Source organism: Lates calcarifer, linkage group LG12, assembly GCF_001640805.2.
Source record: "Lates calcarifer isolate ASB-BC8 linkage group LG12, TLL_Latcal_v3, whole genome shotgun sequence".
NCBI lineage: Eukaryota > Metazoa > Chordata > Actinopteri > Centropomidae > Lates > Lates calcarifer.
Genome location: NC_066844.1, coordinates 4,757,561 through 4,781,455, shown reverse-complemented (window position 1 = coordinate 4,781,455; position 23,895 = coordinate 4,757,561). Strand labels below are relative to the sequence as shown.

Here is a 23,895-nt window from a genome sequence, read left to right as displayed (position 1 = left end):
ATATGGGGCAGCATTTCATTTCGTGTCTATTAACAATAATAAAGCGATAATATGTACTTTTAAGGGACAGACTGATAAGCTTTTACGGTATTTGTATCCACAAGGAGGCGTTATCTCTAACAATTCCCCAGAGAAACAGTTATTCTCCCCCTCCGATTCGGGAAAAGTGGTAGATTCCACGGCGCGCGAGGCTCCAAACGGTTTTGGTTGTAGTAGAAGTGAGGAAACTGGAATCTCTCAGGTGAGTCAAAGTGTTGTCATTAATTGTTTAGTAAAATGTAAAAACAGCATTTTTTATGTGGACAGAGTAGTTTAAAGTGACTTTTATTCAAATAGGTCCACATTATAACCGAGACGAGTGCGCTAAGCTACCGTAAAGTAACGTTAGCTAGTTAGGAATCAATGTTTTGATTACAATTCATGTAAAACGTGTAAATCCTTTAAGAGCATACTTATTTAGTCGTTAGGGCTGTTAGATAAGCTTTAGGTGGTTGGAAGTGAATTCATACTTAAGGCCAACGGAAACTGGTAAACTGGTAAACTACGTGAGTTTACCATTTGAGTATTTGTTCATTATTTCACATTCAGTTTGAGGATAAAAACTAATAAAAATTAAATGAATTTCAAGGGGGTTCTGAGACACAAAAAACACAAAGGTTAACTGATATTTAAATAAAAATAAGTACATGACATCAGCCGCAACATTAAAACCACTCACAGGTGAATTGAATGACACTGATTATCTTGTTAATTGATTACCTCGTTACAGTGGCATGGGGTGGGATTAGGCTGCAGGCGAACATTTAAATCTTGAAGTTCACTGTTGGAAGCAGGAACATTTTAGAAAACTGAGCGACTTTGAAAAGAGCCACATTTTAATAGATAGACGACTGGGTCAGAGCATCTCCAAAACGACAGATATGCAGTGGTCAGTGCCTACCAAAGGTGGTCCACAGAAGGGTCATGGGCGTATCACAGAGGAGCTATGATACAGCGCTGTCAGAACAAACAGTGCATCACAGCTTCGCTGCAACAACATTAAACATTAAAACCACCTGTAAGCCCACCTATATTAAATTTGGTAATTTGGCAAGCGACACGAAACTGTCAACATAATAACATCAACAATAACACACAAACTACATCTTGTTTTTTGTGCCATCTGCATGAAACTAATGTGAAATATAAATTATCACAAACATACAAAATAATATTATGTCCACGTATAGAGGACATACAGACCAAGATAAATCAGATCTCACATAGCATCCCGTCACATCCTGCATATAGTGTTGGTGACACCCATTTGTGACAGTTGACTTATTGACCTGTTTATGTTGCTTGTTTTTATGCTGTTTATTATTTAATAAGTTAATTTTTGTCCTTGAGGATGGAGGAGAAGGTGAGCGAGGAGAACACTGAGGAGGTGAAGATGCTGGAGGCTCAGATCAGTCATCTCCAGGCTGAAGTTGCAGCGTTGCAGCGCCAACAGCGGGAAAACCACAAGGATATGACATTCAATTTCCAGGGACATATGCAGGATGCCCTGTGAGTTTCATTTCTATTCTTCATTTCAGAATCTTTCCCACTACCAGCATGAAACCTTACACTTCAACCTTACAGATTGACTTTTTCCTTTAAACGTACTGACTTAGACTTACTCTGGGTGGTGTAGTGGTTTAGAAAATGGAAAACAGAAGTGCTGAGCTGCTGTGACAGTTTGTCATTCGTCTCCACAGGTCGTACATGTGCGGAGAGAGACCTGTAGGAGGGAAGGAGAAGGTGGTGTCCAGGCTGAAGGAGGAAGTGGAGGAGCTGGAGGATGATCTGAAGCGGCAGACACAGATGAATGGGATCAGTCTGAACAGCTGCACCACAAAAACTCTGCAAAGAAGTAAGAGAACAGCACTGTTTACATCCTTCTTACTCATGGAGTTTCTTAAAACTAGCTATGGAGTAATGTTTTGCTGAGGGTGTGCCTTCGTATCCTGCACAAGCCTGTCAGCAGCACACTTCATGTTCTGTTGGTTTCATGGTGAGCAACAGGTGGTGGTGGTATCATGCCAAAAAATGTGGCAATGCCCCACCAAGAACTGGGGAGAAGAAGACTTCTGGCATGTAAACAGTAGAAGACAGTGGTAGAATATTTAAAAATATACTTTACAAAACTTTTAAGTGGCAGGAAAAGCATTCAAGAGATGTACATATAACTTTTATTTGTTTGCAATAAAATACCACAGGGCAGATTTCAGTGGGTCCCTCTTGATGTAATAATGTGCTTAACCCACTGTGATGTGTGTGTCTACCAGGTAGCAGAAAGCTGGTCCAGCAGGTCTATGTATCAGGCCGCTGCTCTGAACTGGTCTTCCAGGTGGAGTTCCAGCTCTCTGAGGTCAAGGTGAGTCTTTAGAGGAGTTACTGTTAAAATAATCTGTTAGCTGTACAGAAGAGCTCTTCACAGGATTACTGAGAGTTTTGTTGGATTTAGACATGTGCAAATGAAACAACTTGAAGCAAAATTTATTGTCTTAAAACCAAGAGAGACAGTGCAGTTCCTTTTCATTTACACTGGTGAAGATGGTTCTGGTAACAGGTAAGGTACAGAATAGATGGTGGTGCTGTGTTCAGCCAGCAGAGGGAGACAGAGCCATGTTCAGTGGTTCACCAATGACGTGTGAACTGAACAGTTCAGATTTTAGCAGACACATGAAAAAATTACTGTCAGGTCTTAAGAGTCATCCATTCAGACATCATACAAAACTGCCTCAGAGGAGTTCATGTCAGGTGGTATCAGGTGAAGTCATGTTGGTGCCGCCAGCAACAATAACCTTTCAGGTTTAGACACCACCTCTTCAAAATAAAAGCTACCAACTTTGAAATGTGTTTTTATATTTTATGACTACTACGTGAACATCAGAGAACTCTATAAATTAGACATTCTACATGTCATCTTTCATTTAGTACTAAACCATCTGCAAACATAAACAATCATTTAGTCCATACTTTACACTTGAGAAATATAAATGTTTTTTCCTCCAAAACCCTTCTTTTTGGTTAAATGTTGATTAATGACAAGCATCTGTACATCATCTCTGTCTAAATAAAATTCAGCCTCGAACAATTGTCAACATTATGAGTTATATCTGGAACTCATCAAAGAAGATGATTTTCAAGGTTATGAATCTAGTCAGACATCAGTACTCAGTACTCTGGTGCTCTGGACACATTAGTCTGTAGAGTATTGAGGTTTAATATCTAGCCCTACCTCAGGCCTGTTAGAAACACATTAATGGGATGTCACAGTTAACAAAAATAATGTTTGACCCCTGACATCTGCCAACACTGTATATGTGAAGTCAAGAGTAATTGTAATTTTATTGTAGGGAGAGCCTAGACTAGTTGTGATCTGTAAACCCTGCTCATGTAGGTCCAACAGTCCTCTGGTTTTCATTGTAACTGGACCGACCCCCAGAACAGCTGGTTTCATTGAATCTCTCCTCCAGCCTGACTCATGAAGTGCCATTAAAACTGTAATTTTTCCTCCGGTGTTTTAACTTGTTTTGATAAAGACATTAATTATTTGGTTGTGTAATTTGGAAACAGAGTCGTTTTGTAAACATATGCTCTTCTTGCCTTTTTATTGTAGCTTTATTAATATTTATAATATTTACTCTCTGTGTTGCAACTTAGTGGAGGGGCTAATACTACTTCCAGTAACCTTAAAAACCTTTTGTTAGTGTTGTAACTGATTCGAAACCAGTCACAGATACGATGCAAGACTCCACAAATACAGAGCATCTTTCTTCTTAACATGTTTAAAGGAATGTGTCAACATTTTGGTGAAACATGCTTGTTCTCTTTCCTCCTGAGGCTGATCAAAGGCATATCAATCTCATGTCTGTGTTACAGATGAAGCTGGAGTCAGGGCTCGGTTAGCTTAGCTTAGCATAAAGACTGGAAGCAGGGGGAAACTGTTAGTCTGGCTTTATTGTTGTTCCTCTCGAACAATAGTTGATGCAGTGACTCTGTGCAGCTTCCTGAAGTTTTGTTACTGAGGTTTCCATGTTTGGTACCTTCTATAGCTAGAGATGATGCACAGGAAATACTCAGCCACTGGTTTTGCTGTTGTTGTCGCAAAATATTCCCAACACTTCTAATAAAGAAGACGACCGGTGTACGGTGTGCTCCTCTCATTCTCAAAAACATGATTTTTTTAACAAAACATTATCTCTCATCACAGCTCTGCTCCCTCTTCATTACTCAGCTTTTCCTCAGATCTTAATAAAACTGCAACCATAAACTCTGAAGCTCCATGAATGACAGAAATGAGCTGTCAGTTTCCAGCAGCTCGAACGTTTTGTCAGAGTTAATTGATGATGTGTTTGTCCTGCAGGAGGGTCAGAGATCTGAGAGGACGATCAGTGATCTGAATGTGGTGATGGATGCCAGTGACCTGCAAAACTTCAGCAGCTTCCTGTCTGGGTAAGTAAAAAAGTAAAACGCTAATGTTAGGCTCTAAACTAACTACACCATGGTCACATGACGTCAACATCACCACCACAAAGTAACTAACTTGTAATTTAATTTAGCTCTGACCTCTTCAAAAGCCCCTTTTCTTAGAAAGTTAGTGATAGTTTGAATAAACACAACAAGGCTGTAAAGGTGGACTGGTGAGTAGATTGGTTTTTGTGTGCGGTTTTATGACATTGACAACCTCTGTTGTCTCATTTAGTCACTTGTTAGCAACCGTCTTTTTAAAGACATGAACCTGGAAGACTCATTCCTGCACCACTCTGTTTGCTGGAATCAGTGAGTCAAAGTTGATCACAGGTGAACTTTGACCTTTGAATAATAAGTGTGGTGGAGCCCAGCACCTTTTGGTTGAAAGAACTAGTATGAATGATGTATTGTTTCACCACATTGCTGTTCTGAGCAGCCACAGTTGAAAACGTCATTGAAAAGCTGTTCATCACTGAGAGAGGTAAGACGCCAAAATGTGTGGATATAAAATGAGACATTCATACAGACAATCATTGTGTTGAACTTGGTTTTATGTCTAAAAAGTCAACAATTGAAAAAAGAGAGCATGAAAGAGGAGTTTAAACACCTCTTCCTCCTTCACACTCGTGGCCAATTACTGTGGTCAGTTCATAATTTAATTACAGTCTGTCTGCTCAGTCCAACTCTACATATTCAACATTGGATATTATTCCTGTCAGGATGAAGCGGTATGTTTAGTTTAACTCAAGTGTTTATTAAGATAGAAGAAGATGTCAAACTGCAATCTGCCTGTCGTCCAGCTGAACCTCCTCACTCACACATCAACTCGTTCTCGCTCTGTTTGCTCTTTACTCACAAACAACAAGCCCTTCTCACGGCAGACGTTTTGACCTGTCAAAACACAGGTGTAACTCATTACCTTCATGATGGCTGCGTTCCATTTAGGTGTGCTGGCGTACTGGCACACCTGCCTGTAAGTGGAGCGTAGCCGTCATCGAATATTAGTTACACCTGTTCTTTTTACTGCTGCAACTGTTCAAGATCTCTGAGCTGGATCTGGTCTTTTGAGGTTTCATTCAGTGTCTGGAGCTTTAGTCACACTTTGTTTCCAACCAGGTGGTTTTTACTCTGCAGGAGAAAATGTAAAATGTTATTTGTTATCAAAGCCAATGGGTTACAGAAACCAAGACCCAAACTGTGATACAACGTCCACATATCGTATCGCACAATCTCTGTATCATCATTAATCTGAATTTTTAAACAGGTGCCTAGTAAAGCTAGACCTTTTTGTGCCCTCCATTAAGTATTTAAGTATCCATTTAAGTATTTTTTTCTGTAATTTCAAAATGGTTAAGCACAACATGCTGCGTCTTACACTGTGATCTATTACATGTCCTATTGTCCTCTCAGAAAACTACACTCTTCTTCTCTTTGTCAGTGCACAGTGGATGAAATGAGATAATCATGATACCAAACCATCTGAAAAGTGTTGTGTGGAGCTGAGGCTGACAGATGTTGGATTTCTGGACTGATAATGATATTTTAGTGTTTCAAGACAGATATTTTTTTACAGAACATAAATATTTTGGATCTCTTAAAATTGGTTCCTAAAGAACAACGACCAATATCTGTAGTTCTACTTTGTTCTTAATTCCTATGAGAGCCAAGTGATGCTCGCTCTCTGTTGTGGTAGATACAACATTAAAACCACCTGCATTTGAAGGTGTCCTGTGGTGTCTGGCACTGAGACATTGGCAGCGGATCCTTTGGGTCCTGTGGGTTGCAGGGTGGGGACTCCTTGGATCTGGCTTGTTCCAGTGCATCCCACAGATGCTGGATCAGGTTGGAGGCCAGGTCAACACCTTGTGCTCTTTGTTGTCCTGCTGGGGAAGTGTTGTTGCTGTTGGGGGGTGTACTTAGTCTGCAACGATGTTTAGTTGGGTGGTACGTGTCAAAGTAACATCCAGATGAATGCCAGTACCCAAGGTTTCCCAGCAGAACATTGCACTGTAACAACATGACTGATTGGTGTAGACTAAATATGTTGTTTGTGTTGTGTTTGCGTGCTCAGGTGCATTTTCTGCCCTTATAACCACAGTCTGCCAGCAAGCGTCTGCTCTGTCAGTGGATCAGCACCATGGAGCAGAAGTCTGATTTGCTCTATATCTGAGGCCAAACCACATCTGGATTGTATGGTCCAGTCTGCAGAATCTGGCAAGAAACAGATGGAAAAATACTGGAGATAATGATTCTGACACACTACTGCCTTCTCCGTATGTGTGTGTATGTGTGTGGGAGACAGTTGGAGTTTAACAGTCCAAATCAGACTGATAATCTTTGTTAAATCAAGCTGGTCGGAACTGTTAAAGTAAATAGTGACGATAGAATTTTTATTTGTTTATTTATATTCAGGAGCACATCTGTCGTCCTGCCTCCCCTGAAGTGGTTTCTTAACTTAAACAGACTGTGTGGTAAAAAGCAGTGTGTCAGTTCAGCATCAGTCTTCTGTCAGTGTCACAAAGCTTGCATCCAGCTGCAGTGCAGCATTGTGGGTACCCACGTTTAGGCTGTGTTCATGGTCCAAGTCACAATCACTGTACTTACAAATGTAAGACAGAAGAAAATAGACCTAAAGCCTGAAAAGATACTTCATGACGTGATTAACATGTGAGACACTGCAGGTATAGTTTCTTGTGTATGTTTTCACACAGGGTCTTGGCTACTTTACACTCTAAATTTTATCATTTAACAGGTTAAATCTGGCTTTTTAAGACTTAATATGTTTGTTTTTCTGTTTATTATCCAACTGTTTATTAGCAGAGCAGCTTAAAACTCTCATATGAGCTATAACTTGGAAACGCAGTTGACGCAGTGCATTGTGGGATGGACTTAGAGGACTCGATGCAGACTGGATGATGTCAAACTGTCCTAAGACACAGTGCTGCTCTTGTCATGCGTGGGGATCCAAGCCAGCTGATCCATGAACCATTCGGACTCTCCGCCTGCAGCTAATGAAGCGCTGATCCAGGCTGTCGGGTTTCTGAAGTACAGTTTGTGTTTCCTGGTCCAAGCCAGGCTTGATAGTGTGAAGCCAAACTGTGTTGCGGTCAGAACAGCAGCATGAGATATCAGTCAGCTCTCAGGCTAAAAGGGAAGTTCACTTTCAAGACAGTAGTTGCTTTAAAGACATTGCAACAGTGTAAATGAACTAGTTTTGGCATGAATCTGGGATTTTGTATGTGGGTAGAGCTGCAGCGTCCAGTTATTTGAAGGGCATGGGGTCATTAAAACCAAAGGATTCATCTTTAGGACAGCACAAATGTGATCAGTAAATTTTATGGTAATCTACCCATTTACTCCAAAGTAGTGCAGTATGAAAAGTCAATAGTGTGGTTGTCTGAATCACCACAGCAGATTTTATTTTGTTTTTATTCATTTTTTGTTGTTGGAAAAGAAACCAGGTGAATCCAAGCTTTGTTAGTCACGATAACGAATGAGGATGTCATGTTTCTGTGCCAGAGCCAATAAAATAACAACTGAAAAATTGCCACAAAAATGGCAGCATGTGTGGATGAATTGTGCACAGCTGTACAAGTTGTTTTTAAGTCGACTTGCAGAAATAACAACCGTTAAATCAACATATTTCTTCGATAGACCGTACAGATGTTAAATTGACAGCATAATTTCAGATTAGGCTACATCAGCTGTGTTCAAGATTATTTGACCAAATTCTAGGTTCTCATTTCTTCTAGTTTCGGGCATTAATCGTAACTGTAACTCTCTTTTGGTTACCAATCAAAATGTGTCCATAGCACAGCGTATCCAACAGTGAATTATTCTAATTACAGACTTGTTTGTTTAATTTGGTCTTTTTTTCCACTGTTTGCTACAAACTAATTTTACTGCCTCTTTGGGATGGTGAACTGAAAGCCACTAAAATTTTCCCAGCAACGTTATCAGAATCACTACACAATAAAGGTTTTTGCATTTACAGCCAGTATAGTTTAATTGGGTCTTCACTGACAGTATAATCAATCTGCATCATTCAGCACCAGTAGGACCAAATCCATTTAGTACGGTTGCATCAAACCAGGGATCTCTCTCTCTCTCTCTCTCTCTCTCTCTCTCTCTCTCTCTCTCTCTCTCTCTCTCTCTCTCTCTCTCTCTCTCTCTCTCTCTCTCTCTCTCTCTCACACACACACACTCTCTCTCTCGCTCTCTCTCTCTGGTAGTGCTCCATTATATGGGAGGGTGCTGCCATGTTTCCATCAGCTCTGTGTGGAATAACAGTTGTCTGGAAACTTCACCCAGCTGCCGTCTAGCCCCGGGCCCCCATGGAAAACTCTGGAAAGCCTTTAACAGAATGTCCCAGGTTCAGTCAGACACAGTGAACCAGACCAAAGCAAAGATTTTTGTTTTGTATTGCCAATGTAAAATGCAGCTCACTGTATACAAGGAGGCACCTTTTTGTAACCTACCTTTCACAGTTTTTGGCTGGGTAGTTCAGGATTTACTCTGTTTTACATATTGTGTTAATTGTAATACTTATACTAAATAACCTTTATTTTGTTGTTAATTCAAAGCAACATTATGCAACGATTTTACCTTAAAGTAACGGCTTCACTGACTTGTCATTTTCATTCCCACTCTGCGACCCAAACTCCCTGCTTCCACTATGTAAGTTGGGTTGAATGGTTATGATCCACAAGAAGTGTGTAATGATTTCTAACATTACTTCACACACATAAGAACTCTGTAATTCTTTCTTTCTTTTATCAACATCCTCAATTAATTTTTTTAGTTTGTTGTCTGAGCGATTGATTGGCTTTGTTTTCTGTACATGAGCTGCTTCGACACCTGTGCTGCCTCCAGTGCCTGTTGTGTTTTTATAAGTACAGCTTCACAGAGGGTGTCTGTAGACTATTATTAACATCTATACACTTACCAACATTTTCTGGCTACAGCTGATACCTCTGACAGTTCACACTGTTTATGCATTACAATATCACCCTCTGGGATTTTAACGTTTACTCACTGACGATTCAAATGATCAACTTTGAAGAGGCAGAACTCCTACATTTAAAAAATGCACAACATATAGCCCAGATCCCTGGCTGGTAATTAAACAGTGGATGTTGCAGATACGTATCATATGCTGTGACCATTCAGCTACCTGCGCTGCTTAAAAAAAACCTGATTTAATGGTGTGTACAATGTCATTTTAGGGTGGAGGAGAGCAAGAATCTTCTGCTGTTCTTCAGGACTCTGAGGACTTTCTCAGACAGATGTGATGACCGGTCCAGAACCTTCCAGCACTTCCAGGTAAGTGAAGACACACCTGCACTGAGACAAACTTCAAACTAGCAGCTTCACCTTCGCATATTTGCTTCACATGTTTAACTATTTGTGTATTGCTGACGTGTGACAAATATCAGTTTCGTTCCTCGTGATGAACATGACTGACTCTGGATTTGGTTGCTTCTTTCCTTTTATGAGATACATTGAGCGCTGCTGATCACATGACAGTAGGATGGCAAAATGATAACAGTATTTTGGCCCACAGCTCTTTAATTGTTTGTATGAGCATCAAAAATCATGATAGATCCTGAATTCCTTCAATCGGGAGGCCAGAGGGTCCATCAGTCAGTGTGAGGGCAGCTTCAGGTTGGAATTTATCTTAAACCTCTGCTTGACCCCTGCTGGGTTTCACCCTCATCCATCAGCCAGTGATCCTTATTGTCTTGTCCAACTACAGGTCAGAGGGTCAAACCTGAGGGTCTGGGTTTCTCTTTGTGGCTTAGAATGGACTTTCTTCAGGTTTTCCATTTTAAAATTCTGACACTGGCTTTGTTTTCCTGAGGCAACTGTTTACCAACCCACTGATCTACTCCCAAGACTCTGGGACCATGTAGAACTTTCACAGACTGCAAGCATGCTTTGAAAATGCAATACACTGTATGTATCAATGGATGAGACTCTGATCTTTTCTGTCATTGTAGTTATTTTCACCATTTACCATTGTTGTAAAAAAGATGGAGGCGCAGAATGTACAACTCAAGCCTTAAAACATGGTGTCTCCCTCCCTTCAAGCAGCCTCATAGTTCAACAGGGCAAGTCTAGTAATCAGGTCAAAGGGTTAATTTCAAGAAACTCGCAAACCCTTATCAAAACAGTTCTTCTGGAGAATTTTGGTATTTGATGAGTGATTGTTTGGAAACTGTACAAACCTAAATATGGGTAAACATAGTAAGTAAGCAGAGAGATACAGTAACTTGATTGATGGCTGGGTGAATGAATGAATGGTTGGACAGATTGATAAAACACAACAAATAAAATAAATATAACTAAATATATAGCAGCTGGACTTTTCATCTGAAAGGCTTCTCCAGTTCTAAAAGATGATGGAGGAGTCCCAGGCATTTAACTTTTGGTGGGGTTATCAGCTTGGAGTGAAATACCTGCGACTCCCCATCAGCCTTCAGATGAGATGTGAAACGTCTTCAAGGAACCTAAAAGAAGTCCAGTTACCTTCGACTCTAGCACTTAAGACTACCATGACCTGAATGGCTGAGAACCTATACGGGTACAATTGAAAGATATTGTAGCTACTCTAGACTTAGACTATAGATAGACTTATAGATGGATAGATGGATACTCTATATAAATATCCTTTACACTCTACATACCTTAGATGGATGGATAAATGTGATGCAGTAAGCAGATGGATACTGTAGATGGATGTATGTCTCCAGGCATTGTCTGACATCATGACAGTTCTGTCAACCATGATGCAGACACCTCCAAAATAAGTGCCACTTTATACAGTGGCTAAACTGTGTAGATACAGGCTGGTGAAATATTAAGGTCAGTGCAGTGGGTGTGGATTAGCGTGGGCATGGTAAATATCAGGGTGGGACTTTATTGAAGAGGTAGCACTAAAATGTCAAACAGTAAATCAAGCTGCAGAGGCAATATGGAACCTATTCTCCTGTTTACTTGGAGAATGTAAAGTTCTGCCAAGTTGGCTGAGCTGTAGGAGGATTAACCCACATTTTCCATACTGGCCTGTGTGCTCTAAACTCTTATTTTGCTTTACTTGCATTTTCTTCAGTGTTATTATGGAAAAATGTAATTCCCATTGTAACTGTTATGCTATGATGCGGGGAGTGCCATGTATGCTGATTTCCATGCTTTAATGACACACAGACATGAACATGTACTTAAGAGGACTAAACAAATAAAGATATGAAATGAAGAGTTCATATACAGTCCAGGCCAGGAAATCTTAACATTTTTGCTGCTGGTAAACCACGACGTTAACTAGCCAGTCACTGCAGACAATGGTTGGCTACATATCGGTTACAAAACCACAGACATTTACAAGCATGTGGCCAATCACTGATTAGCATTTCTCCATCAAAATATTAGTAGATGAAATATCTCGTTGTGTTTTTACCATTGAAAGTGAACCCAATTATGTCACATTGTTATGTCAGATTGTTTGTCTAAACCTCTGCCAATATCAGTCTCTTGTTCTGTTCTTTCAGTTGAAATCTTTAGTGCTGTTTAGTTTGAACATTTCAGTCTTTAAGGGCTGCTAGCAGGACTTTGGCTATATATAGTTTTTAGAAATGAAGATGAGAAGTGAAATGTCCTAGGAATCTAAAAAGAAGTCCAGTTGCCTTTTGGCTCTTGCACTTAAGACTAACCTGACCTAGATGGCTGAGAACCTACACAGATATGACTCACATCTTTTTCAAACTCAGCATTATTATCCTATTTCTCCTTTAATTTTGTCTTTAATTAGTCATATTTGTATATGTTACATTTGAAGGATCAATTGCTACCTAGTCAGCTATAGTACCTGTCTTCAAAAATGTAACTATACATTGGGCTGGAGATTGTTGAAGAAGCTGAAGAAAAAGTCAGTTATCTCCTGCTTTTCAGAAATACAGATCTAACAAAGCCATCTCCAACATAAACACAGTAACTGCAAGGCAGTAGTCTCCTACTCAGTAATGAGCCAAGTCTGTTACTCAAAGTGAATGAAAGAATGTAAACACACTTACTGTAGGGAGGATAATTAAAGCATGACACAGTCTGATCATATCTACTGTTGTGGTGAAATCCAAGTCTAAATTGTAAATCATAAGCTATGCCTTACATATCTATAAACTGCCATAACAACTGCCAAAATCCGCTATGCAGTGTTGTCTTTTTCTGCCAGTACCTATACTTTACCCTACTCTAAACATTAAAAACACTCATCTGTATGTGTGAAGCAGACTCCAACAATGATTTTAAACACATCTTAATTAAAAAAGTTTAACTTTATTAAAATATTTTAAAAACATAGCCATGTCACATACACATCTTCCTGTACACCACTATCTTATTCACATCAGTAATAAATTCTAAAGTATTTTTTATTACTGGAAGGGAAGAGTTAGAGACACAAGCAAGACTGTTTTCAAGAAGACAAAAGAGAGAGAGGAGTAATTTTCACATTACTATATTTTATAGATACATTGCTCCCCAAGTCACTTCAACTGGAGTCTATAAATTAAAAAGCACAAAGTGAAGTTGCGTCACAAAATACTTAGGAAAACCTGCAGCTGGACAAGTCTACATGGCAATTGCCCTTAATGGAGAAGCATTAGTAATGGAATAATTAAAAGTGAAATTAATTCACACAAGGGTAGAGCAAAGCCCAGAGTGTCGTATTTATTTCTAGTAATTTTTCTGAGACAACACTTAATGAGAAAAATATTTGCAGTCTATTCCTGCTGGCAAGTCAATATAATCTAATGTTAATCAGCTGCCTGAGTCAGCTGGGATCAATAGTCTGACAAGAAAGTCTCATAAAATTAATGTAATGAGAAATGTTAACAATGCTCACAGGCTGTTTGCTATTTAAGTGCCATGTCAGAAATGTTTTCCACTGTCACGAGACAAGGTTCAGTTGAAGAAAGTAAGACTAAAAATCAACATGCAGGTATCAAGTATCCCTGTTGTGTGACTGAATTGACTTAAATCCTGTTTGGAAGATACTGGAGCATCTTTTCTCCTCCTGTCATCAGGTCAGTAAAGAAATATTGCAAAAAAAAATATTATTCTTGCAATGAAGTCTGTCCAAAAGAAATCCCAGTTGACCTACAATAAGCAAAAACGTGTGGGTCCATTATGGGTAATTTTGGATGTTATTTACTTGGTGTAGTTTTCAAAAACATTTTGTCCTTAATTTGGTGTAAAATGTAGGCCAGGAAAAGCAGCAAAGATATTTAGAAGGTTGCAGTAATATCTTGAATTAATTTTTTTTTTCAATGCACTTCACAAAGAGTGTGAAAACATTGGCCTGTTATTTTAAACTATTAAGTACAGGTAGTTAGAAGCAAGCCTGTTGGCTTGTGGCTGCGGGTTGTGTGTTGGTTCAGTGTCACAAGCAGTTTGTGTAGTTTCATTCATCCAGGTAGTACAGCGTCGGGTCAAAATGAAACAATAAATTGGACTGTCGCTGTGGAGGTGTTGATACTTCTCCACTTGCTTCACATCAGGGTAGCATCAGATCTACTGGCATTCAATCACATTCAGAGGGAAACTCACCTCTGGTGTTTTCTGAAGAGGTGGTCTAAATATTTCCAGATACCTGCCACTTACAGTTGCATTGTGAATGCTTCAGTATGCTTCAGACAAAGTGTTCTCAAATCTTTCAATCTTTTAAATCTGTTAACAGCATCTGAAGCCCCCAATCAAAGGCTGTGTGGGACCGTTTTTGTAAGCTGCCCAAAACAGACAAACTGAGAAACAAGTCCACTTTACACAGCCATTGGCCAGGTGTGTGGGGGTGTGAAAATAGGCAGGGTTTGAAATTCTCTCTTAAGCTCTTCAGTTGCTGTTTGCCTTAACAGAGAGATGGTTTGAACATGTGTGTCATTATGCTAATTTAACACATAAAAACTACAGCACACTGAATTTACGCATGGTCAGACATACTTGTCAATTTGAAGCATGTTGAGAACTTATGACTCTTAACAACTCTCATGTGCAGCTTCCATATTTTTGCCTGAATACTCCACCAGACCAGTAGCACTGATGAGGAGTAGAAAAGCTCCTTCAATTCTACACCTTCAGTTCAATGAATGGTTTCATTTCGACCTGACAGTGTCACAAGCTGTTTGTAGGTTTGTTGAAGTAGAAACATTAACCATAAGACCAGTGCCCCAAAAATCCAGAATGACACGGTATTCCCCCCCCAGCGCTGTGTTGTGGGAAACTGCTCCGTCAGCAACAAAGGGGCTACAGTAAAGTTTTCTGCCTCTTCAACGGTACCGTCCGACAGGCAGTACCTTCATACAGGTGAAACTGTCGGGGTGCTTGGACAAGATCACGGGGTTACTGTCCATACGGACCTCACTGAGGCTCATTCGTAGGTAGTAGGTGTCGTTAGATCTGCAGAAGGTATCTTGTTGACTTCAGTGATGTTGTGATGTGTTGTTCTAGAGGAAATAAAAACTAATTTAAATCTCACTTAGTAAATCCTGGATAAAAAAATAACGAATGCATTTTACATTGAATTAAATCTAGAGCAACTTGGTTAACAGTTAGAGGGTGTCTAATTCTCACTTTATTTGTGTAAATTTTAGCAGTCAAAGATACAAACCTGTAGATGTAAGATCCGAACGCTCTCTGGGATGTGTGGAACTGCCTCCAGCTGGTTGTTGGCCAGGAACAGGTTGACCAGCTTGGTCAGTTTCTATTAGAGAAACAAATTCACACCACGGACATCCAGTTGATTAAACCGTTGTCATTAGTTGTCCTCACATCACTGGGTAGGGAAATAAGTATCGAAAGGTTATATGGATCCCATTTTGTTTTCTTTCTGAGAGTGAGATTTAAAGACTCATATCAATCTCATATCTGTACATTACGTATGAGGCTGGAGTTAGTTAGCTGGACTCACTAATTAACACGTTGAATCACGTTTGTTTAAACAAACAAACATGTCAAACAGTTTCCAGTTTTAGGGGGAGTTTCAAGCTGGGCCTATTACTTCTACCTTGACCAACAGATGGGTCTAAGGTCTTTGTACTGTGTACTGTGTTACACTGAAGTCGCCTCATTGACAAAGGTACGCATGGTATCCTTCAGTATGTGTAGTACTCCTGTCTTCATCCTCAGTATTACATTACTGATTAGCGCTCACATGACAAGTTTTGCTATTTCAATTAATTGTTTTTTTGTTTTGACCTATATTATATACCCGATATTGGACTGATATTCCATAATCCCATCTGTCAGATCATATTTGGACATTCCCTATTGAAAAAGTTGGCAGAGGTGATGTTGTGTACCTTGAAAGCATTAGCTTTGACACCCCTGGTTTTGAGAAGGTTGTTGTTGGCGTTGAAGGATGTGAGTTTGGGGGGGAGCATAGGAAGTTTGACCAGTCTGTTCTCGGCCAGAGACAATTCCTCCAGCAGGGTTAGCTTAGAGAAGGCCCCATCTTCAATCTCCGAGATCAGGTTCCCCGTCAAGTCAATCCTCTTCAGAGTCACTGTCAGCAGATAGAAAAAAAAAATCAGTCATTAAAGTTGTAGATATTTTGGATATCTTACATTTTTCTCTTATTGTGCTTCCAAATTAATGTTGCATTGAAAGTAGGTGTCCCTTTGCAGTTGTTTTTAGAATTAGGTATTTTTTCTACACTTTGTCTGTTTGGTCACTGAGCATAACACCTGTAGGTTTAAGCTTTCTGTTTTGGGTCTTTTGCTGGTTCTTGTTCCTTCACTGTTCAGCCAAGTTAAGTGCAGTGCAGACACCTGTCAATTTATTCCTTCAGTATTATTGTCCTTCTTTAGTGCAGTAAATTGTAGTATACTACCAAGACTTATGCCAGACAACCAGCTAAACCGTTTGATCAAGAACCTGTAACCATGTACGTTTGTGAACTAGTTTCTCTTGAGAATTATTTGTTGTCAAGCCAGTTGACAAAATGCAGTCACATAGACCAGTGTCTAGTGATTTACTTTTACACTTCCCTAAAGTTCAAAATCTGTGCAGCAGCAGCTGAGATATTCAAATTTTCAGTTCCAAGTTTGGGTCAAGCTCCAAAAACACTGGATCCTACATTGTTCATAATACAGCTTTTTTCCATTAGAACTCAGGCTTTCTGTTATAAATTGGATTGGTAGACTCCAAGACCATCTTGATGAGTTAGTCATTATAATAGTGGAAAGAAATAGTAAATTAACCTTTACCTGGAAATACCTGTGTTTATACATACATTTGTCTTAAATGTGGTCAGATCTACATCTAATTCACAATTATATGGATGAGCTGACGCAGTTCTGTACAGAAAAAAATTCTAAAATTCCTCCTGAACATTACTGGAAATGCTTGTTTGAAGTTATTGCTCGCAAGGGAGGTTCAGCCTGTTATTAAATCCAAAGGTTCACTTATTTTTTCCACAGTTCGGTGAAAGTTTAATGGGTGTGTTCAATAAAGACTCAAAGGATTATAATGTTTTGTTTTATTAGCTTAAGCACATTGTGTTTGTACTTGTAACTTAGATGAGGATCAGACCGCATTTTATTACATTTTAAAACCAGGTAATTTCACAGAGTTCACTCACCACTCTAACAGTTTTAACAGGTTGAAATAGGACCAACCATGACGAGTAAACTCATTTTCACCTGTAAACAATTTTCAGTTTTAATCAGAGTGGCCATGGTCAAATTCGGCTGAGAGACGGTTTTCAGACTTACCAATGTCAGCGAAGTCTTTTGTGCTGATCTTTTTGATCTTGTTGAAGCGGGCGTACAGGTAGGCTGTTTCCTTAGGCAGCGTGGGAACTGTGGTCATGTCTGGACTGACCTCCTCACAGTATACTGAGCCAGTCAGGCAGACGCACAGCAGGCAGGTGGGAAGGTCTGCAACACAGAGTCACCACACAAACCTCAAGCCTCTTTCAGAGCACCTTTAACAACCAACCACTGACCTAATACCACCTTGAAATGATAATTACTATCTCAAGTAATTGTTTAATCTATGAAATGTCAGAAAATACAATTGCAAATATGACATTGAGGTGCTCTAGACTCTGTTGTTATATATGTAGGAAACATGCCTTTGAGATTCTAGTTCATGTCGACATGACTGTACCACAATTTCTGCAGATTTGTCAAATGCACATTCAGGCTGCCAATCTATTGTCATACATCCCTAGGGTGTTCTATATTCAGGTCTGGTGACTGGGGAATCCACTGAAGTACAGTGAACCCATTGTCATGTTCATGAAACCAGTTTGAGATGATTTATGCTTTGTGACATAGTGCATTATCATACTGGCTGTAGTCATTAGAAGATGGTAAACTGTGGCCATAAAGGGATGCACATGGTCAACAACAATACTCAGGCTGTGGAATTCAGACTATGACCGATTGGTATTATCATTGAGCCACCAATAGCAACCTGGACTATTGACACAAGGCAGGTTGGGGCCATGGATTCATTCTGTTGATGCCAAATGATCTGACCGTGACATCTGCAGGCCTCAGCAGATATTCATCAGACCAGACAGAATTTTTTCAGTCTTCAACTGTCCAGTTTTGGTGTGTTGTTGTCTTCTGCTGTGAGCCCATTTGCCTTTAGAGTCAATGTGTTGTGCATGTTTTTCTGTTCCCCACAGTTGTAAACAGTGGACATCTGAGTTACTATAGCCTTTTTGTCAGCTCCAACCAGTCTCTGCTCTCTCTCAACAACAAGGTGTTTCCATCCACAGAACTGCTGATCACCGGATGTTTTGTGAGTGAAAATTCCAGGAGATCAGCAGTTTCAGAAAAACTCAAACAAGCCTGTCTAGCACCAAGAATCACGCCACAGTCAGTGTCACTGAGATAACATTTTTCCTCATCCTGATGTCTGATGTGAACATTAACTGAAGTTCCTCACCTGTAGCTGTTAGATTTTATGTATTACACTACTGCCACATGATTGGCTGATCGCATGAATAAGCAGGTGTGCAGGTGTTCTTAATAAACAAAAGTGCTCAGTGAGTGAATGGCTTTAAGTCTTTAGAGGTAACTACCCAAGCTTTTGGAAGTGCTGTTTGCCAACATGTGTTCCTTGATTCAAACCCAACACAATCCAGATTAATCTGTAATTTGCCTTTGAGTGCCTTTCCCAGAGCCTCAAACCATGAACAAATTAAGTTACAGCTCTCAAAACAATTGCCCAGCAATTTTAAACTTCCCTTATCAATTCAATTAGATTTTCTTGTGTGTGTGTGTGTGTGTGTGTGTGTGTGTGTGTGTGTGTGTGTGTGTGTGTGTGTGTGTGTGAGATCAGTTGCTGGTGAGGTAACCAGTTCTGTCTCTTACCTAAAGCATTTGCTTCGTCTGGGACTGTGGTGTCATCAGGTTCATCGGCAGGAGGCAGGGCCCTCTGCAGGAGAAAACATGGCCTGTTCATATACTGGCCAGCTCATTGGCTAGAGCAAAACATTGACACTGCCAGGGTTAGGAGGTCAGTTTTTGGAAAAATGCTTACGTGTTGTTCTGTGGGTAGAAACCAGATGAAGATGAAACAACAGTGTGTAAATATCCATAGTGCATTGTGCTTGGCTCAGCCTGGAGTCAGTAACACCAGAAGTTGGACAAGGTGCACAGGTTAGGTTTGATGTAATGGTTAAACTGGATAAAATGCATCACAGTTGACTTTCGCAGCAGCTTCATTGTCGGCCGATGTGTGTTTCTGCTCCACCTTGTATTCAAACATCATCCACCTCTGTGACTACCTGCCATGCCAGCTTAAAGGTGGGGCGATACAGACCCCCCATCTTGCCTTCATACATTTTATACATAATGGCAAGATGGCAGAATGATGAGTGCAATATTCCCGCCTCGGAAAGGCTGTGCAAAAGGGACTTAAGTGGGCACTCACATTGTAAAGACAAAAGGCTCTGTGTTGGCAAGAATGTGCTGCTTCAAGCACAGGTGAGAGGATGAATCTGGATCCAGGGAGTCCAGCTACAGAAACAGATCCATGAGCTTAAACGATTATCTATAATAAAACACTATGTAGGAGGCTATAATCGTAATGACAAGTTATCATAGCAATAGTCACTTTATCCTCATTTTCCACAATCTCCAGGTGAACAGAACAATTACACTGTTCATGCTACAAAGTCATCTACCAGGAATGTGTGCTTGGATGCGTTCAGTTGGCCAGTGCAGTGCATTCTTGGATGATGTTTCCACACAAGTTGTTGGATAGTGTTTCTGCAAAAGTTTAGCCAGATTAATTTTTTTTTTCCCTTTTTGCCGCATTGCTTTGGCCAGAGCCTCTGCATCTTGTCCCTCACTGTGCCAACACAGCGGTCTGCCTGAGAAGAATGAGGAGGCTACGATTTGTGACACAGCTCTGCTGTCAGACTCGACTCAGAGCCCTCATTATCACCAATCTAACACTGATTTCTAGGATATTTGGCTAGCCTTAGCTCTCTTTAGCAGTCCACTTACAACTGGCCACAGCTTTGACTGCAACAGTGTGAGTGATTTTAGTGTTCATTATTAAGCTGGCTCTGATGTTTGACTCTTCCTGATAAATTAGCTGTTGTGGATAAGCAGCTGTGCCTTGTCAGTACATCATTTTTTACTCACAATGACCCATGATCAGCAGTGCTGTATTGGAGCCAATGTGAAACAGGTTGTTTTTAAGGTTTCATGCATTCTTAGCCCATGAACCTGGAAGCCTTTAGACCTTTGGAGGCTGTCATTCATCCCCCAGCTTGAGTAATTTTGGGCCTGTGGTTGGCTTCTGGACAATTAAAATCTTTAAAAGGTGGTGGCTGGATAACTTGGATTGCCACTAAGCCATTCACGACTAAGACTCATGAATCTTAGGGTTAGTTTATGCTCCATCTTCCAGGTCTGAGTTTGGTTCCCTTGTGCAAAATACCAACCTCAACGATGCTGCTGGTCCCTGAACTAACTGACTGGCCCTTAAACAAATGGAAGAGAACAAAACATTCCACAATGTGGATTAAAATGTCAGCCTAATAAACTTAGCCTAAGTGGTTAACTGTATCAGCCGTAGAATATGAGGCCTGTCTCTGAAGGGTCTGGCACAGACAGATTCTTCTATGAAAAACAGCTGGTCCCAAATGAAGTTTTTACTCATTAAAACTGAAGTAACTTTTCATAGCTACATTCTCTCACACTTCTTTCTTTCTCCACTCATCCTCTGGGATGTTTGTGGGGTTTTTTTTCACTTCCTGCAAGTGTTTCCCAAAGGACAAACCAGACAAGGGTTTGGTTTTAGTTCACCGAAATATTTCTTGAAGGGGTTAGTGTGGTTAGTTGTGGGTTAGTGTGGTTGATTCAGGGTTTGGTCTGTCTGGTGTAAGAACAAGTTAGACATAGCAAGGTGTGTGTGTACTTGTTCTTCTATCTTTGTGAGGACCTGTTTGAGTTTTAGGAGGACATTTTGGGAAAGTGAGGACATATTCTGGCTGATCCTCACAACTTTTAAGGGCTGACTTGATTTTAGGGTTCAGGTTAGAATTTGGTTTAGGTTAAGGTTAGGATAAGAGTTAGGGTTAGGCATTTAGTTGTGATCGTTTAGGTTAAAGTAAAGGGTTAGGGAATGCAAAAGTGTCCTCACAGAGATAGAAGTACAAGTGTGTGTGGTGTGTGTGTGTGTGTGTGTGTGTGTGTGTGTGTGGTGTGTTGAAACTGAGCTGAATGAATTATCTCTTGCAGGAGGACAGTGAGTCAAGTGCTGACAGTTCCTGTCGTTGACAAGTTGGAGCAAACAAATTAACTAAACCATGAAGTCGATTATTAGTTTTTAGAGTAATGTGCATGGATTATTGATTTTGAATTTAGCCAACCTCATCCCCCCACCACCCCTTCTCCCCAGGGATAAGTAAAGTCTTATTGTTTTTTTTAATCTTTTTTATTCAATTCATCTTACCAGAATGTCTCTTGTAAGATAAAGTTTGCTTGTTTTGGCCAGAATCTTGGCAGTGTGTCTCTGTGGTCATATTTACAATATAAATACACAGAATACACCCATCAGCCACAACAATAAATCTGGTTTTATTGTTATGGCTGATCAGTGTACTTGTCTTTTAAATTTAATTCTATATATGGGACTGAATATTTTTATTATTTGTGCTTATACATTTATCTTTATCACCTCAGTAACCATGAATTATTATGTAACAGTGACAATCATAACTGTAAAGATTGGCTTTTGAGGTCATGCTGAAAGTGAATGGCATTAAAAAAAAATTGCTGATCAAAACTGTCAATCTGGACTAACATTAGACTACTTGTAGAATATTTTAAATCATTTTTTTTTTTCAGCATTACAGAAGAGAACTCTTTCTGGCAGATAAAGCATGATGTAAATAAGAAAGTTCTTACCCTAGCCCTCCTTGATTTTAAATTGTCACTGAAGTATCCGTCCAGCTCCGTGCCAGGTAGAGATCCCAGTATCAGCTGTGAGTCCTGGTCAAATCTCCTGGCCGCGGCTGCCACCAGCCACGGCACCAGCACACAGGTGAATAAGAGAGCCTTCATGCTGTCCAAAGCAGTGTGACGCTGATACACCAGCTCGCCTTCAAGCTTTGAGTTTGGGTCAGCAGCTGCTCTCAGCTACGAGCCCCTGTTGGGATGTGTCAAATGACTGTATTTAAAGGCTGAACCAGTAGCTTCCAGCAGACTCTTAAAGCAGAGTTTATAGAGCAGAGCACTTAACCCTTCCCTGACCACCCACCATCCATCTGCTGTAAGAAAGAGAGAGGGGGACAGAGACAGGAGGCAGACATGAAAAAGAAGCACATATGGAAAAAGACAAAGAGTTACAGAGAATTAAGTGTTCATTTTTTTCTGTTAAATGTCACTTAAATGTGTACAGGAAAAAATATGCACCAAGAAAACTGCAGAGAAAGCAGAAAAATTGAAAGTTGACAACCACAGTGTGAGTGTGTTTTGTCAGGAGGAATGTCTGTGGTTTCTGCCCGACCACTCAGTAATGACTCGTAATAACCAACCTATGTTTCATTAGGCTGGATGAGTGTGTTTTTTCTGCACTGGCTCTGTTTTTCTCTGAGCCCCTGGTCAGACAACACATTTAGCAGCTGAATTTATGTGATTACTTTGGACTGACCAATAATAGAATCTGCTTTGCTTTATGGATGACTCTTCTCAAAGTGACTAAGGTTTCAGCTCTTTTGAATAATCAACCAATTAAACTTGTTTGGGAAAAGCAGTGTTTCCCAGCTAAAATGATCAGAGTACAACTGAATGTGATGTGCATGCATAGTTACACTGTGTGGTACTGGGCAAGTTTTCCCCAAGAGATCTAATTTGCATCGTTGCACAGTTCCCATGGATCAGCATAAAGTCCTATAAATCCTTTTAAGAACTTTGAGGAGTCTTGTAAGAGTTTCTTGTAGGCAAGGAGGGGACCTCAAGGAGGTTTTAGGGAACTTTAAGAGGTTCTGATGGCCACTGAGGTGGTTTGACTGTACTTTCAGGAGGTTTTCGTGTCAGACAGCAGTCTCCGACCCAATGATCAAAACAACAAATGAGGGAATGTCTTTTGGAAGAATGCTATTCCCATCCCTCTATTGGAGTGCAACAGGCTTGGAGACAAGGATCACTGAACTCATTCTTTACTAATGCACTTAATGATGGGCTCTCCTTTCATTTAGCACCCATTTGTATTTTATCTTGAGAATATAAAAGTTGTAGAGTACTCACAGATGTTTTAGGGGTGATTGAGGAGTTTCTTTGAGTTGTATGGGTTTTACAGATTGTTTATGAAGTTCTAGGTACTTCATGAAGTTTTGTTTGCCACTGAGGTGGTTAGAGGTCCTTAAAGAGGTTCTTGTGGTTCCTTAGGAGGTTAAACTGGACATTTCTAAAATTTTAGAGGTCCTTTCAGACTGTTGAACAAGTTTTGTAGTGACGTGTTGGACAGCACTCTCCAGTATCAAAACACCAAATGAGGGGACGTCTTTTGGAAGAATGATGTTCATTCCTCCAAGAGAGGCTTCCCAGGCTTGAAAAATCAAGGAGAAGGAGCACTGTCATTGTTGTGGAGGCCCATAGTTACCAACGGAGATCGTTACTTTGGTTAATGGTACGAAGTTAAGTGAACAGGTACTGATGAAGTGGGCTTCCATTCACCTTGCATTTCTTTTCATTGGCTATGCAAGCTTTCACAGCCATAGGCACTAACCAACACATATGTTTCACTGTAGATTAAGCTTGGTTTTAAATGTGTCCTGTTTGAGTGAAAGTGTTATATCACAGCCTAAATCTGTGTTTCTGACATAAGGCGCTCAATCTAAACCACCTGAGGACTGTGTTTGTGAGACTGGAG

General features: G+C 40.2%; 2 protein-coding genes across 2 annotated transcripts in view; one reads left to right on the top strand and one right to left on the bottom strand.

Moving 5' to 3' along the window:
• Window positions 1-95: 95 nt before the first annotated feature.
• cenpp (centromere protein P) overlaps window positions 96-23,895 on the top strand; it is an 88,021-nt gene continuing 64,221 nt past the window's right edge. Inside the window, exons 1-6 of the mRNA XM_018686412.2 lie at window positions 96-241; window positions 1,390-1,548; window positions 1,740-1,894; window positions 2,310-2,398; window positions 4,394-4,482; window positions 9,726-9,822. Of these exons, the coding sequence (XP_018541928.1) occupies window positions 1,391-1,548; window positions 1,740-1,894; window positions 2,310-2,398; window positions 4,394-4,482; window positions 9,726-9,822 (588 nt within the window). The 5' untranslated portion in view covers window positions 96-241; window position 1,390. The remainder of the gene's footprint in view (window positions 242-1,389; window positions 1,549-1,739; window positions 1,895-2,309; window positions 2,399-4,393; window positions 4,483-9,725; window positions 9,823-23,895) is intronic.
• ogna (osteoglycin, paralog a) lies at window positions 14,529-22,222 on the bottom strand. Its single transcript, XM_018686413.2, is given in 6 exon segments — window positions 14,529-14,996; window positions 15,161-15,253; window positions 15,852-16,054; window positions 17,265-17,429; window positions 18,879-18,942; window positions 21,930-22,222. Coding segments are annotated over 6 exon segments (858 nt in total). The 5' UTR covers window positions 22,086-22,222; the 3' UTR covers window positions 14,529-14,819.